Raw genomic sequence first — 15742 nt, 5'->3', positions numbered from 1 at the left:
GATGGCAAGTCCACTGGGAAGAGAGACTTTTGTCATATTTCACTGTATTCTTTTCTACGCCTTGCCTAAGTCAAATGCCAATTAACTATTTTGTTGATAGAAAGTTTCTGTCACTAGTTATTTTATGGGATTGTGTTGCATTGTCAGACAGTCCTGGCCCTGGGAAAACAGGATAGGAAGAAAGGCAGTAATCGTTTGTCCTGGGAGATGGATTCTTAAGAACCAGCACATGGGTACTGCTTGAGGAAATTCCCCAATGGCGAGAGACAGAAAAATGTAATGCAAGTCAGGGAAAGCAGAAATCACTTGAAAAGACATGACCTTGTAAAAATGGAAATGAAGTGTACAAAATAGGAATGTCTTCTGCTGAAAATCTAAGGTATCAGTGAGATTAAGTCACTTGCCCAAAGTCACACAGCACAATCTGAATAAGATTCCAGGTCCAGAGGGCTTCAGGTCCAGCGCTCCAGGATTCTGGAGGCCACAGTGATTGCTCACCAATAGTGACCACGCTAATGAAGGGGCCACTGATCAGCTGGCGGCCGGAAAATTTCAGGAGATTCCCCAGGGTCGATCCTCGCTGCAGGATGCGGGTTCGGTGCTGCGGGAAAGTCTAAGGACTGGGCACCCTGGGACTCAGGCTGTGCAGCTCCAGTCCTGGGCCTCCCATAGGTGTGGGCCAAGGCCGGTCGTCACCACCGGGACCAGCAGGCGGCGTGCGACTAGAAGGGGTACAGCTGAAAGGAGCCTCCAGGGAGGCGGGGCGGAAAGGGCCTTCGGCGATTTTGATTGCCGTTTGCAGCCAAGAAGATTTCACCCCTTACACCTAAGTCAGAACAGCTGAACGACCAGCGCCCTCATGACGCAGGTGCAAGCGAGACGCGCAGTGTCACCGCACCCTGCATCCCTGCGCGGGTTCTCTGGAGCCTGGGGTGTCAGCTTAGAACGGGAATCGAAGGGTTAAAGTCTGGGCGCTAGTCCTAACCCAAATCTGACAGGTGAGGTACCCAGGAATGGCAAGGGGCGGGCACCCGGCGTAGTCCCACCTTTGGGACCGCCTACCCTATGAGGGCGTGGCCTCTGGGTCACCCAGCCCCTAGTGGGCGAGCGGAACTCGCGGGCCCCGCCCCCTGCCTATAAGAACGGTGCGGCACTGCAGCTAGCGCAGTTCTCACTGAGACCCGTCACCCCGACTCTACGTGAGACGCACCACCCGGACTCACCATGGTGAGTGGGCCTCGCCGGGATTGCGCCCGTCCTGTCCCCTAATTGTCTTTCTCCTTCTAGGCAACTTTCCTCCAGGGATACTTGGGACCCTACGCCCAGCGTTCCGGGTCTCAAGGAGGTACAGGGGTTTTGCACTACCCCCAGCCCCCCTCCGGGGGTGACTTTGGCCTGGTAGTTGACCAGGCTGAAGATGCGGGGGCGGCCGGGTGGGATTTTCCACTAGCAGAGGGGAGCCCTCCTAGCAATGCCCTCCTGTCTCCCCAATCGTTTGTGCCCCAATCCTCCTGAAGGGAGCCAAAACGTCCTTTCCACCGTGACCCGCTTGGCTGCCCCTGCCCCCAATCCCCCCCCCCCATCCCCAGTCGCTGCGACTGACAGAACACGTGCTTGGCTCAAGAAGGTGGAAGGGGTCAAGTTACTTGGTGCCGCATCCCCTTTTCCTACCTGGGTGCATCTCTCGCACCCACAACCCCCCTCCGGTGACTCAGCACCCCGCTTCTGAGCCGGGAGGGGTGGCGGGAATGGGGTTCGGCCTCTAGAGGCGAGCCAGCCTCTCTCCTGCGGGTGCGCTGAGGACTGGCAGAGACAGCTGGCATTGAGCGACAGCCCAGACAGAGGCCAGGTTGGGGGGAGGGGAAAGCTGTGTGTGTGTGTGGGGGTGGTATTTATAGCCTAGGAGCTGGGGGCCGAAACTCAATCCTCACTTTCGGCTAGGAAGTAACTGGAAAGACTCCTGGGGGAAAGCGGATGTAGGGCCTGGGTACAGGATGGCGCTCACCCTGCGTGGGGCAAGGTGGGTTACCTCTGGGGCCTCACCACAGGTTCCGCTTCCTTTTCTGGGTATCTGGAAACTGTCACCCCGCCATTTCGTTGCGGAAGGGAGGTGCGCGGAATTTGTGCTGCAAGGGTTAAATTTCGGACACTTAGTGGCAATACCTAAGGCATCGAATGCCCCAGTGCCCACAACCCTAATTGCCCGCCCTTACTGTCTGCTCACCAGCATTATCGCTGCTATTTCCGTGCGGGCTGTCGCGGTGGATGAAGGTGGTGAAGACATGCAGAGTGCGGGGGTGGATGTGGGGAGAGGAGCCAGATGGGATTGATCCCCAGGGCCAGATGGGATTTAAAGGTGGGGAGAGAGGGCATTTTGATGACTAGGGTGGTCAGCTGATCCAAAGGCTGAAAGACCTCTGCTTCCACCATAAAGAAGGGGAAAGGGTTATAGGAAATTCAAGTTCCTCCCAAAATCAAAATATTAAGTGGGGAGGCCTCTGGCTAACTCTGGAAAACCTGGAGAAGCGGGTTGTGGTTAGCAGGGATTGGGAGAAGCTGCAGCCTCTGCTGGTCTCATGCACATGCCCTTTCTGTCCTCAGTGTCCTGTCAATGTGACAGGGTCATGCTGAGCCACAGCTCTCACTTGACAAATTTCCCACTGTGAAATAGACTCAGGAGTTGCCTGCCCTCCCTGGTACCTCCAACTAGGGAGTCCTGTGTAGGAGATCCTGGGGAGGCTGCCAGCCTAAGCCTCCCTTCTTGCCAACTGAATCATCCCAGCTGGTTATAGGATGGGAGAGAGGAACATGAGGTGAGGATTCATGGATGTGGCATTTACGATGTGCCTACCCCCTCTCTTTATCCCTCTAGCGTGAATGTATCTCAGTCCATGTGGGGCAAGCAGGTGTCCAGATGGGCAATGCCTGCTGGGAGCTCTACTGCCTGGAACATGGGATTCAGCCTGATGGCCAAATGCCCAGTGACAAGACTATTGGTGGAGGGGACGACTCCTTCACCACCTTCTTCTGTGAAACTGGTGCTGGAAAACATGTGCCCAGGGCCGTCTTTGTGGACCTGGAGCCAACTGTAATTGGTGAGTAGAGGGGGCAAATTTGAGGAAAGTGAAGAGTGACCGAGAGAGGGTGTCTAGAGTTGACTTTCCTGGTCCTGAAAACTCCTATCCCTATTTGAAGCTAAAGAAGGCAAGCTGACCTCAAGCAGGCGGGGCTGTAGCAGGTCTGAGTTTCTCTCACACTATGGTATCTTAGGCTGGCAGAAGGATGAGCTAGCTCTTCTCTATATCTGGCCACAACTACCACCCAAGGGGAAGGTCCCTGAAGAATGCAGCCTTGTGGTTTTGTTCCAACAATGTGGTTTATCCCTTTCCAGATGAGATCCGAAATGGCCCATACCGACAGCTCTTCCACCCAGAGCAGCTCATCACTGGGAAAGAGGATGCTGCTAACAACTATGCCCGTGGTCACTACACCATTGGCAAGGAAATCATTGACCCTGTCCTCGACCGGATCCGCAAGCTGGTAAGAATTTGTCATGGAAGGGAGGGAGTTTTTTTCATCCATTTCAGAAAATATGTGTTGCAGAATGTGAGCTTCTATGGAATACAGATTGGTCTTTTCCTTGACTTCTCAGATACTTTAGGCTACATATAGCTACAAGAGAGAGTTCCTTGGGTCCTTCCCCTACTTATACTGCTCTCTTTCTCTTTCTGCTCTCTTTCAGTCTGACCAGTGCACAGGACTTCAAGGCTTCCTGGTATTCCATAGCTTTGGAGGGGGCACCGGCTCTGGCTTCACCTCCCTCCTGATGGAGCGGCTCTCTGTGGACTATGGCAAGAAATCCAAGCTGGAGTTCTCCATCTACCCAGCCCCTCAGGTGTCCACAGCTGTGGTGGAGCCCTACAACTCCATCCTGACCACCCACACCACCCTGGAGCACTCTGACTGTGCCTTCATGGTGGACAACGAGGCCATCTATGACATCTGCCGCCGCAACCTGGACATCGAGCGCCCAACCTACACCAACCTCAACCGACTCATCAGCCAAATCGTGTCCTCCATCACAGCTTCCCTGCGTTTTGATGGGGCCCTCAACGTGGACCTGACGGAGTTCCAGACCAACCTGGTGCCCTACCCGCGCATCCACTTCCCCCTGGCCACCTACGCACCAGTCATCTCTGCAGAGAAGGCCTACCACGAGCAGCTGTCGGTGGCAGAAATCACCAATGCCTGCTTTGAGCCTGCCAACCAGATGGTGAAGTGTGACCCCCGGCATGGCAAGTACATGGCCTGCTGCCTGCTGTACCGTGGAGACGTGGTGCCCAAAGATGTGAATGCCGCCATTGCTGCCATCAAGACCAAGCGCAGCATCCAGTTTGTGGACTGGTGCCCCACAGGCTTCAAGGTTGGCATCAACTATCAGCCTCCCACTGTGGTGCCTGGGGGTGACCTGGCCAAGGTGCAGCGTGCTGTGTGCATGCTGAGCAACACGACCGCCATCGCCGAGGCCTGGGCCCGCCTGGACCACAAGTTCGACCTGATGTATGCCAAGAGGGCGTTTGTGCACTGGTATGTGGGTGAGGGCATGGAAGAGGGTGAGTTCTCTGAGGCTCGAGAGGATATGGCTGCCCTGGAGAAGGATTACGAGGAGGTGGGCATCGACTCCTATGAGGATGAAGATGAAGGAGAAGAATAGAACAGCTGCCTGGAGCCTCCTTACTATGTTTATTGCAAAATCCTTTCAAAATAAAGTTTCCTTGCACGGTTTCTTGTCCCCTCTGTGAATACTTGAGCTTCTGCTGCCTTCCCCTTTGTGCTGCTGCTGCTGCTGCTGCTGCTGCTGCTGCTACTGCTACCACTGCTGCCCCCACTATTTGCTGCTCATGACACTTTTCCCTTCCATGGCTGAAGGTGAGACTTGCCAAGGGGCTCTTTCCAGGCCCAGGAATCATGACCCCAGGGACCTTGATATTAGGTCCTAGGAGGATCCAAAAATAGGGAGGAAATGAGGACCAAATCCCCCTGGACCTGTCTATCCTGTCACAAACTACTGAAGGATATGAGTCTTCACTTCCTTACAAGTAGGAATTTAAATCCAGTAGTTTCTGTGTTGGAGAATGGACTGCCACCCTATTATTCCTGCTGCTTCTGCATCCACCAACTCTGGAAGCAAGACTTGGGCAAGGCTTTGCTGTGCATTATTAGAGTTTGGGAATGGGGCTGAGCTGGCCCGAAGTTCCCAGGCATGGAGTCACATCATAAGCTTGGGGGGTGGGAGGGAACAAGAGCGATCTGGAGTTGTTTTTGCCATTGCACTTCTCAGCAGCTTTGCATAGCTTACTGTCTGTCTTGCTTTGCTGGAGCTAGGGCTGTGCCATTAAAAGTCAGGTAGTCTCCCTGTTTGTGCTTTCTTTCAGCCTCAGCCTAACACTAGCTGGTGGGAGCCTCCTGCCAGGGCCCTGGGGGAAAATTCAAACTTTGCTAATAGGCACCCCAGGACCCACACTGATGGTGGACATGGTGGGGGAGGAAGCTTCAATCTCAGGAGCAGGAGATGCCAACCTGCCCTTGCCGCCTCTCCCTGGTGATTCAGGGACACTGTGCCCTTCCCTGGAGAACAGGTTTTAAGCCCAGCTAAGGGCAGGGCCCCTGTTTACTCAGCAGAGCAGACAGGAAATGGCTGCTGAATACTGCCACACCACACTAGTCTCATTAATTATTAACTATGTGTGAGCTAGGAAAATCAGGGAGATGTGGCCAAAATGGTTGCCAGCTCCACTCCCCTTGCCCCAGGCCGAGGATGGGAGACCAGTTAGGTAGCTGTCTGAAAGCTTCCCCAGGTGTCTCCACCCAGAGGCTCTTGGCCTGGCAAACCGGCTGGGCTACTTTAACTAAGTAACCTACCCCTGGAAGTGAAAGAAGAAAAGAAATAGTTGAGTGTGCTTTTAGGGGTGCTGATCCCAGTTCTTAGCAAAGGCAGAAACTAGCTCAAGTCAGAGCTTTAATTTTACGACTAAAACAAGCTAGGAAAAAAACTACCCACATATCAGAAAAGGACACTTGCCTCCTGTTAAATAATACAGAAACACCTTTGCTGACTACACCAGTACCTCTTTCCAGGCTGTTCCCTTGGAACTGGCAACCAGACTCTGGGCCCCTTGCATCTCTTCTCTGCCTCTAGACACACTGGGAATAAGATCCACACCAACCTGTGCCAATGTCTTGGCTTGGCACAGAATCACAAGCCACCACACAGCTTTCACTTTATTCTCCTGTTTATACATTCTCCTGCTTCCAGATTTGAAAGCAGAACATGATGTGAGCGCAGCAGTCCAGCTCAGAGTTATGCACCATATTTTCTCTGTTTCACTTTCTCCCCCAGCCTCACCACCGGTCAGGCCCCTTGCCTATGTACTGGGGTAAAAGAGCAGAGAGAGGACTGAGATAACGATCCTCATCCCTGGTACCCAGCTGTCAAGGGCAGCCCTGGATAGAAAGGATGAACTTCCAATGAGGGATAAGAGCCTCTTTCCAAGGCACATGGAGCCATCTCAATGTGGCTACTGGTTAGTTCAGATTTGAGTGGTGTGCTGGCCTGGAGCTGGGGGTTGCATTGCCTCCAATTGACTGAGGAGGAGAGGAATGTGAGGGCGTTGCTGCAGGTCCACAGTCATCATGGAGGCCAGCAGCTGTCGAAGTGCTGAAGAATGCCTGTGGAGGGAGGAGGGCAAGGTGAAGGGAGGGCATCTAGCCCCCTTGCTAAGGTCCAACTCAGCTTACCCTGGGGAATTCTGAAATGCTTGGTGTTCCTCTAAGTGCTCACCTGGGGCTTTGTGGGATGCTGAGTTGGTTCTGCACAGCAAGGGCCACACTGTCACCTTTCTGAAACACCATGTCATAAGGGCCTTCCCCAAACATCATGGCATAAAGCACACAACCTAGGGACTGAGCACAACGTGGTTAGTCCCTGGAAGGGAACTGATGGAAGTGATATCTCTCCCCTTCTGTGGTGAAAAAAGACTACAAAAGCTAAAAAGAATATTCCAACCTGAGCCAGTGACACTCCCAGGGCCCAGAGAAACTGCCAGTTAGCCAGAGGCCTCTGCAGTCCTTGCTCAGATACTGCCTTCAGCACGGAGCAGTAACTACCCAGCTCAGTGTGAGGGATTATACCACTTCCTGAGCAACTGAGTATAGTATCAGTGACAGTTACCAGGAAGGAAGTTGAGGGGTATGGAGACACACTGTGGTTCCTGGGGCTTCATGCAACAGAAACCAAACACTTTCTACTGCCCCTCCCCACTCCACAGCAGGTACAGAGTTGCACCCCTCCCACCCAGAGTCCCACCCAGTTGCTTCTCACCCAGACATCAGTCCGTTCATCGATGACACAGTGGCTCTGCACAGAGAAGAGCTCCGGGGCCCGGTAGGAGATGGTGCACCGCTGGGCTGCCCAGTCCTGGAACAGTGGTCCCAGAGCTCAAAAGTGGGGCGCAGGCCACAGTAATGTGACTGAATTTGGGCATGCACCACAAGGAATTGGGAATGGGAAACAGGTGGGCAAAGGAACCTGGAGACTTACCTGCAAGGTCAGAGCCTGGCGGGAACCCTCCACTTGGATACATGCTTGATTCATGGAACCCAAGTCCATTAAAACTGGCTGTCCCTCATCTCCAAGCAAGATATTGGTGGGCTTCAGGTCCCTGGAGTGAAGTGAAAATGACAAATAAGCATTCCTGGACAGGAAGACTTGGAATCCCAGGGAGCAAAAATATCAAGGGGGCTTTCCTTGGGAGGAGAGTGGAGACCTCCTGGTTGTCTTAGTGAGGTTCTTCCTCTTAGCTCAGCATGTACCTGGGGCCCTCCCACTGACCTGTGGGCATAACCTTTGGTATGAATGGCCTCAAGGCCTCTGCAGATACCCAACAGCAGCCGAAGGATTTGATCCTCAGTCAGGAAGTTGCCTTTGTCTTTCAGCCTTTCTATCTCATTCCACAGCGTACCTCTCTGCAACACAAGTTTCCTCAGTTGAGATTTTCTGAAGTCTCTGTTCCCTGGGCCTAATCCCTGTCCTGTGTGTCAAAGCCCACCAATCCTTTCATCACACATACCTTGAAACCCACAGTCCCACTTAGACTCTTCTAAACTCCAAATCCAAAGTGGTCAAACCCTGGACATGGCTCCTGTTTCCCAACATGCTTGACTGCTCACAGTCTTCAGTAGGTATCTGCTGCAACCCCCTCCATAACCAAGAGACTTTCTGACCTTGAAGAAAGGTAGCAGCAGCCAGGCCTCATGCTTAGCACCCCGCTCTCTCAGACAGTAAGCCACGAGACGAAGAATGTTGGGGTGGTGGAAGAGGCGATGCATGTCTGCTTCCCGCTGAGCCTCCTCCCGGTCCTGCTGCTCGTGACACAGGATTCGCTTCAGGGCGTAGAAGTGTCCGTCATGTAACCCCTCCACTAGGTCCACATAGCTGAACCCACTGTGGGCCAAAGGGGTCAGTGAAGGACCATGATCATCTCCCACACAGCTTGGACCCAGAAGAATTCCCTTGGGGAGGGGTGCCTTTCTCATTGCGTAGAAACCCTCCCAAGATGTGGCTCTAAGAGAAGTGTGAATGAGTTCCTCAGGAGCAGGAACACAAAAATTGTTGAGGTCCTGTGGTCCTAACAATGTTCTGCACATGATAGAAGCTCAATAAATATAAAATAATAGCCAACATGTATATCAAGTTCTTATGAACTGGGTGGGACACCTATATACATTATCTAATTTAATCCTCACAATTACCTCAGTGAGGTATGATAATCATCTCCTTTAGGTAGATGAAGGAACCATGGCTCACCAGGGTCACACAAGGTGGATCTAGAAGGCCTGGGTCCAGAATCCACTTTCTTGACCCATTCAGCTAAGGCTCGGTCAGATGAGGTAGATAGGGATAAAATCCTTGTGCCCCTATCATGTGCAGACCCTATGTAGTCCCTCAGTGACCATAACCCTGGGGGCAAGCTAAGTGATTTCCAAACACTCACCCCTCCCCCAGTTTCTGGATGAAGAGGTAACGCTTATTGTCAATGATGACAGTTCCACGAGAACAGACACACAGGGCGTGTCCCATAATGTCTCAGTCATCCTTCTCAAGGACAGACTTTGGCTGCCAAAAGGTTCGTCCAGAGTGAATGGGCTCTTCTAGGTGATGGCCTGGGGGCCCAGCGGATCATGCTGGAAAGAAATTGACCGCAGGTCGCGGGTCCGGCATAATCCAGATGGCCCTGAAGTACAATTGCGGACAGATCAGGCCCAGGTCTCGGAACTTACATTCCCGTCTAAAGAAAACAGACCCTGGCGACAGCAGCTCCAGAGGCTGAGTCAGGTGCCCTAAAGCCTCTGGCCACGCAGCGACTACCAGGTCGCTTCCTCCAACCCCGGCCCACCTTTGGACGGATCCCGCTCCCAAGCTCTTGGGGCCGCAAAGGCAAGGCACAGGGTAGCTCCCGAGGAAGTGCGAGGCTCGGGCCCACCTCCGGCAGAGCCCACCCCGGGCTGCGGAGCCCAGGGTCTGCCAGCCGCGACTCCCCACTGACCTGGCTCGGGCCGGAGCGAAGCACCAGGGACCGGAAGTAACGATTACATCATCAGTCCGCGCCGGAGTAACGGTCCACCATATCTTAGCAACTGCTGAGCATCCGGAGGATGTGAGGGCGCGGAGCTGAAAGGCCCCGGGCCGCACAGACCTACGGGCCGACGGGTCCCAGGACCCGGGTGAGGGTTCTCCACTTGGCCTTCAGTAGGGGTCAAGACACAGGCACTTGCGCCAAAGGGGGGCAAAGCTGGGCTCTGCCCGAGGCCCCCAGGACCTCCATCTCCCAATGTCGGAGGTAGGGGGCCTCACACCTCCGCGCGCTGGGGGAGAATGTGGCCTACTATGGTTCAGCCCAGAGAGGGATCCAGGGAGGGGCGGGTGCTGGTGGCCCGGCCCCCTGGAGTTCTTGTCCTGTCCAACCTTAAGGACTGTGGCATGTGTCCTACTACCCTAGAGTCAGTGATTAAGAGCTCAGACTGGAAGCAGACAGTTTCTAAATCCAGTCCTAATAGCCTCCTATCTGCATGACCTCTGGCAAATGACAACCTCTCAGATCCTCACTTTTCCCTAGCTGTAAAACAGATGTAATGATACCTAAGGTTAAGTGTATGAACTATGAGGTCAAACTGCATAATCCAATCCCAGTTCTACTAAACTAGTTGTATGACCTTGGATGGGCTACTTATTTCCATCCTCCAGTTTCTTCATCTGTAAAATGAAAATAATTATTTCACGGAGTTGTTTGAGATATAAAGTGCTTAGCCCAATATCTGACACACAGTCCTTAAGTATCAATAAAGAGCAATAATAATCATTGCTTATTACCCTGGTTCTCACACCTCAGGTTTGGAACTGTGAGGCAGAAGGAATAGAAATTCACAAAGTACAAGCCTTGGCTCCAAGCAGTTGTTTGTGACATCTCTTGTCTAGACAAGCAGGGGTAAGTTGGAGAGTGCCCTTCCGAAGAAATTATAATGGCTCTATTTGCTCAATATGGTCTTTTGCTGAAACGGGGCTCTCTACGGGAAAGGTCCGTCTTGTAACTTTCGGTTCCCTGCTTCCACATCCCTGGTCACCATGGAGATTTTCCTAATGGGTTCCTTGATTCTGACATCCATTAATCTAGATTTAACTTGTTATATGTCAAGCCCTGTGTCAGACACCGAGGATCCAAAGACAGGACACTCCCGCTCTCAGGGAACTCGGTCCAATAAAGCAGTGCTTCTCAATCTTGAATATGTTTAGGATAGCCTGGGAATCTTGTTAAAATACAAATTCTGATTCTATAGGTCTAAGGTAGGACCTGAGATTCTGCATTTCTAACAAGCTCTCAGGTGACGCTGATTAAGCTGGTTCGTGAACTGCACTTAGAGTAGTAAGATGTAGAGGATTTTTACAAACTAATAGAGTAGTGTGGGTGGCTGGCTGCAGGCGGGGTACAAAGTCCGGGGTAACCTCCTAGAAACTTGAGGTGGTCTCCGCCCCTTGCTTACTGAGGTTCCCTCCCAGGAGTCCAACACGTGACGGTCGGACCGACGGATCAGACTAGAGGAGCCCAGTGAGCGTCATGGCTCCCGAGAAGCCGCCCTGCCTTCCCTTCCTGATGCTGCCGCTCCTGATGCTGCTGCTGCAGCAGGTAAGGTGAGAGGGTTGACTGACGGATGAAAGTCAACCACCAAGCGGCCAGCAGGGCTAGTTTCATTTTCCTCCGCTTTTGGCTAACGCTGACCCTCACTCCAAACGTCTGCTGAGCACAGGCTTTTCCCCTTTGCAGGCAGACCCTCGGTCGTTCGTAGTGGATCGGGAACGTGGCCTGTTCCTCTTGGACGGGACCCCGTTCCGATACGTGTCTGGCAGCTTGCACTACTTCCGGGTACCGCGGATACTGTGGGCGGACCGGCTTTTCAAGATGCGATTGAGCGGCCTCAACGCCGTACAGTTGTAAGAAGTGCTCGCGAGAGCTACTTGGGGGAGGGGGCGGGATTTACTTTTCCTACCGGTTCCTTCGGATGGGTCCTGGACTGAAGACTGACTCTGGCTGAAAAGAGGCTAGAACTCCCAGACTCCTAAACTAAGGGTGTTAAGGGGCGGGCCAGGACCTGCTTCCTAGTGCTGCTGGAGATTCCTGCCCGCCTGAGCCCTTAGTCCTCCCTGGCATCTCCCCATCTCGGGCCCTGTTAACCTCTTACTTTCTCAGGTACGTGCCCTGGAACTTTCATGAGCCAGAGCCTGGAGTCTATAACTTTAATGGCAGCCGCGACCTCTTTACCTTTCTGAACGAGGCAGCTATAGCAAACCTGTTGGTCATACTGAGACCAGGACCTTACATCTGTGCAGAGTGGGAGATGGTGAGTTAGTTGGAGGAGGGACAGAACAAAAGCTTTCCATGTGTTTCTAGGCTAGTCCCCTCTGCCCTCACTGTAGGGGCATGTCCAGCATTATATTCAACTCTCTCCTTTCTTACCTTCCCACTACACCCCAGGACAGCAAAACCTACATGCTTTTTTTGTCTTTGTTTGTCTCAGGGGGGTCTCCCATCTTGGTTGCTTCGGAATCCTAAAATTAATCTGAGAACCTCAGATCCAGGTGAGTTGAGACAAAAGATTTAACACAGAAAAAAAATCAAACAAAAAGGCGGATCATTTGTGTGCCTCAAACAGAAGAGACCATCCTTAACTTGGAGATTATTCATTCAAATATTGTTTCCTTCATGCCCAGCAGGACACTGGAAACTGGCACCAGACAGACAGACCTAGTCCCTGTGCAATAGAGGTTATAACATAGTGGAACAGACAGACCAAAAAACAAACAAACAAAAAAAATTCACCACTTGTAGATAAGGTTATTAGCTATAAACAAGGAGTTAAAGACAGAGGGTAACAGAGATTTTCTTATTTGCAGGGTAGTCAGAAAAGGTTTTTCTGAGAAGGGGACATTTTAGTTGACTTCTAGGGAAGGGAAAGCACTGGTCATACAAAGAGCGAGGCAAGAATATTCATGTCTGAGGAAGGTAGATCAGCATGGTGGAGTACAGTGGGGTGCGGGAGATAGTTATAAGACATGATATTGAAGATGAGACAGATAATTGGTGTAAGTCCTTATAGGACTTCTGTGGGGTTCTTAGTTTATTCTCAGTATACAGTCACGTTAAAAAAAAATTAGCAAGGGATATGACTTGATTTTTTTGCTTGTTTGTTGTACCTGGGATTGAACCCAGGGGTGCTTTACCACTGAGCCACATCCTTTTTATTTTAGAGACAGGGCCTCACTAAGTTGCTGGGGCTGAATTCAAACTTGCTATCCTCCTGCCTCACCCTCCTGAGTTACTGAGATTACAAATGTGTGCCACCAAGCCCAGCAGATCTGATTTGTTTTAACATTACTTAGTCTGGATGTGGAGAGTGGATTGAGGGGAGCAAGGGTGGAGAACTCAATGGAGATATTACTGTAGTTAGAACAGAGAAGAGAGTTCCTGGATTAAGATGACTGTGGTGGAAATGTAAAGAAAGCAGAATTGAGATACACTGTGGATATAGAAATCCATGCTTGGTTGAAATCCACTTCTTTTGTATCCCATGATATCCACTTATCTGGTCTCTGCCCTTGGTTCCCAAGGCAGTGACCACTCAGTCTTACTTTCTTGTTGACAGATTTTGATTGGAACGGGATGGGTGGGGCAGTGTGAGTAGGAATGAAGCATTTGGCCAATTAAAGTGGTGATGCTATTTCCTGACACAGGGAAGGTAGAGGAGACTAGGGGAACAACTTAAGATGCCAGAGAGCTTTATGCCAAACCCAATTGTCTATAAATATATTTAAAATGATAAATTATTAATGAAACACCAACATGCAGTCCATTTTGCTCAAGAAAACCAGCAACTGGCTGGAAATTTGTTTTCCCTTTTCATTTTAAAATACATACCTGCCTTAACCTTCAGAGGATTGATATATAGAGTTTTGAATTATACTTCAAACAAAAAAAGGATAAATATTGAAATAATTAAACATCTTTTATCCAAGAAATAAAAAGAAAAGAAATCCAGTGACCACTACATTGTGAAATCCATGATTTCCTCATCCCCTTGACCAATGAGTGGCCCTCAGCACAGCTGGGTTGCTCTGTCCTTTGAAATACACTTATTTTTGGAACTGAGGATTGAACCCAGGGCACTTTACCACTGAGCTACATCCCCAGTCCTTTCTATATTTTGAAACAGGGTTGCTGAGGCCTGCCTCAAACTTGTGATCCTCCTGCCTTGGCCTCCTAACTTGCTGGGATTACAGGTGAATTCTTACTGTATCTCCCATGATACCCACTTATCTGGTCTGTGCCCCTGCTTCCCAAAGCAGTGACCACTTAATCTTTTGCTTGTCCTTTTCTGTTTTCCTTTATTACAAATGCTGTAGTGTACACAGCTATCCTTGGATGCTTTTCTTTTCTCTATTATCATTCCCTAGGTGATTGCATTCATTTGTATGATGGGTTTAAAATCCATCTGATAGATGTGATCCTGAAATACGTATCTCCATAGCCAGGACCTTTCCCATGATTTCGACACATACATTCAACTGCCTATGTGACGTCTCCATTGAGGCAAATAAAAGGCATAATGATACAATCTCTTGGTATTGTCTTCCAAACCAGCTCTCTTAGTCTTTTTATTTCAGTTAATGGCAACTCTACTTTCCAACTGAGCAGCATAAAAACTGTGTTAATCCTTCATGCTAGTCTTTCCTGCACATCTCACATTTAATCCATCAGAAAGTCCTGTCAATTTTACCCTCAACAACATTGAATTTAACTACTTTCTCACCACCTCTGCCATTCCCTGATCCAGAGGATCTCTCCTCAGCTGACTTATCTTATAGCTTCCCAAGTGACTTCCTTTGTTCGCCCTCTCTCCCATATAGTCATTTCTCAATCCAGTGGCCAGTGTGATTCTATTAAAATAGATGTTTAAATACACATCATGAGATTTCTCTGCTTAACCTCTACAATAAAATTTCATCTCATTCAGAATATAAATCATGTATTTCTTAAAATGATTTACTAGGTCTTATGTAATTGGCCCCAGTCATGTCCTTCATCTGACCCTCTTCTCCTGGTTCATGCTGCCTCAACCTCCCTATCCTCATTGCTGTTCTTCAGACCCACCAGCCTTGGGTTGTGAGGCCTCTGCCTGAGGTCTTCCCTTGATCTCCCTGCTGAAATCACCTCAGCGGTGCTTCCTGGCCACTCTTTAAATAAAGTTCTCCCACTCCATTATTTTAGACCTTCTTTCCTGCTTTAGTTCTTGTTCTTGGCATTATATATTCCCTTATTTATTTCCTTAATTTATGGTCTGCCTACATCACTAGAAATTCCACAAGGGCAGATGTTTTGTCTGTTTTGTTCCTTTATGTATCCCTGGAACAGTGCTTTGTGCATACTCAGCACCCATAAATACTTGCTGAATATGTGAATGTGATTTAATATATGCTTGTATTAAAATATGCAGTACAAATTTGGCTTCCTTTATATGACACATAAAGTGTAATTAAATGGTTTAAGAATGGAACAATATCCTCCAAAATGTCTTTCATTGAATCCACCTTTGAGAGTCCCTGTCTTTTGCTTTGTCCTCAATGATAGGGATGCAACATTGAAGGAACCCTCCAGATAAGGTTCCTATTCACTAGTTGGGAAATTAGCAAGAAACAATCACAGACATAAATGTTCAATCATAATTTGTCAAGTTACTTAGAAGTATGAGATAATGTGAGAGTGTTTTAACAGGAGATCTATCCTGATCTGGGATATCAGAGGCTTTCTTGAGGACATTGATGGCACACACCTGTAATCCCAGCGACTTGAGGGTGGAGTGAGAGCATCAGAAATTTCAAGGCCAGCCTGGGCAACCTAGGAAGACCCTGTCTCAAAAACTTAGAAAGGCTGGGAATATAGTTCATGGTAGAATGCACCTGAGTTCGGTCCCCAGTACCAGAAGAAAAAATATTGAAGCATGAGTTGGTTAGGTAAAGGAGGGTGGAGGAAAAAGTGTCAGGCAGAGGAAACACTGTGCATGAAGATCTTCAGGGTGAATCACAAAAATAACAAGCAGGAGTTGAGAATTTTAAGGCACAATGCCTAGTATAATG

The 15742-nt window shown here is 50.0% G+C and overlaps 3 protein-coding genes across 8 annotated transcripts in view; 2 read left to right on the top strand and 1 right to left on the bottom strand.

Moving 5' to 3' along the window:
• Positions 1 to 1071: 1071 nt before the first annotated feature.
• LOC308631358 (tubulin alpha-4A chain) lies at positions 1072 to 4785 on the top strand. Its single transcript, XM_081262524.1, has 4 exons — positions 1072 to 1227; positions 2873 to 3095; positions 3392 to 3540; positions 3743 to 4785. The coding sequence occupies exons 1-4, from the start codon at positions 1225 to 1227 to the stop codon at positions 4712 to 4714; spliced, it is 1347 nt and encodes a 448-aa protein (XP_081118650.1). The 5' UTR covers positions 1072 to 1224; the 3' UTR covers positions 4715 to 4785.
• A 1485-nt stretch (positions 4786 to 6270) lies between these two features.
• STK16 (serine/threonine kinase 16) lies at positions 6271 to 9704 on the bottom strand. 3 transcript variants are annotated; one of them, XM_081262327.1, is made up of 8 exons: positions 9606 to 9704; positions 9054 to 9293; positions 8284 to 8503; positions 7892 to 8025; positions 7601 to 7721; positions 7382 to 7477; positions 6842 to 6963; positions 6271 to 6729 (listed from the first exon to the last, which is right to left on the bottom strand). In XM_081262327.1, the coding sequence occupies exons 2-8, from the start codon at positions 9137 to 9139 to the stop codon at positions 6591 to 6593; spliced, it is 918 nt and encodes a 305-aa protein (XP_081118453.1). In that variant the 5' UTR covers positions 9140 to 9293; positions 9606 to 9704; the 3' UTR covers positions 6271 to 6590. The 3 variants fall into 3 exon arrangements, with proteins under 3 accessions (XP_081118453.1, XP_081118454.1, XP_081118455.1); XM_081262328.1 differs by lacking the exon at positions 9606 to 9704 and adding an exon at positions 9456 to 9599; XM_081262329.1 differs by lacking the exon at positions 7382 to 7477.
• Positions 9667 to 15742, top strand: part of GLB1L (galactosidase beta 1 like) — a 10994-nt gene continuing 4918 nt past the window's right edge. The window contains exons 1-6 of one of the 4 annotated variants that reach the window (XM_081262325.1): positions 9667 to 9783; positions 10449 to 10544; positions 11114 to 11240; positions 11379 to 11545; positions 11802 to 11952; positions 12130 to 12190. In XM_081262325.1, coding sequence (XP_081118451.1) covers positions 11172 to 11240; positions 11379 to 11545; positions 11802 to 11952; positions 12130 to 12190 — 448 coding nt within the window. In that variant the 5' untranslated portion in view covers positions 9667 to 9783; positions 10449 to 10544; positions 11114 to 11171. Of the gene's footprint in view, positions 9900 to 10448; positions 10545 to 11101; positions 11241 to 11378; positions 11546 to 11801; positions 11953 to 12129; positions 12191 to 15742 lie in introns of all 4 variants that reach the window. The other 3 variants (XM_081262323.1, XM_081262324.1, XM_081262322.1) reach the window with 3 other exon arrangements.

This window comes from Spermophilus citellus (genome assembly GCF_964194105.1).
Source record: "Spermophilus citellus genome assembly, chromosome: 11".
NCBI classification, from domain to species: Eukaryota; Metazoa; Chordata; class Mammalia; order Rodentia; family Sciuridae; genus Spermophilus; species Spermophilus citellus.
Note: the sequence above shows the minus strand (reverse complement) of the source record. Positions and strands in the feature narration are given on the sequence as shown.

Coding starts and splice junctions, on each gene's coding strand:
- LOC308631358 (XM_081262524.1), top strand. Junction 3,096..3,391: donor CCTGGAGCCAACTGTAATTG/GTGAGTAGAGGG, acceptor ATCCCTTTCCAG/ATGAGATCCGAAATGGCCCA. Junction 3,541..3,742: donor TCGACCGGATCCGCAAGCTG/GTAAGAATTTGT, acceptor GCTCTCTTTCAG/TCTGACCAGTGCACAGGACT.
- STK16 (XM_081262327.1), bottom strand. CDS start 9,139: ATGGGACACGCCCTGTGTGTCTGTTCTCGTGGAACTGTCATCATTGAC. Junction 7,478..7,600: donor GCCAGGCTCTGACCTTGCAG/GTAAGTCTCCAG, acceptor CCACTGTTCCAG/GACTGGGCAGCCCAGCGGTG. Junction 6,964..7,381: donor ATGAACGGACTGATGTCTGG/GTGAGAAGCAAC, acceptor CGTTGTGCTCAG/TCCCTAGGTTGTGTGCTTTA.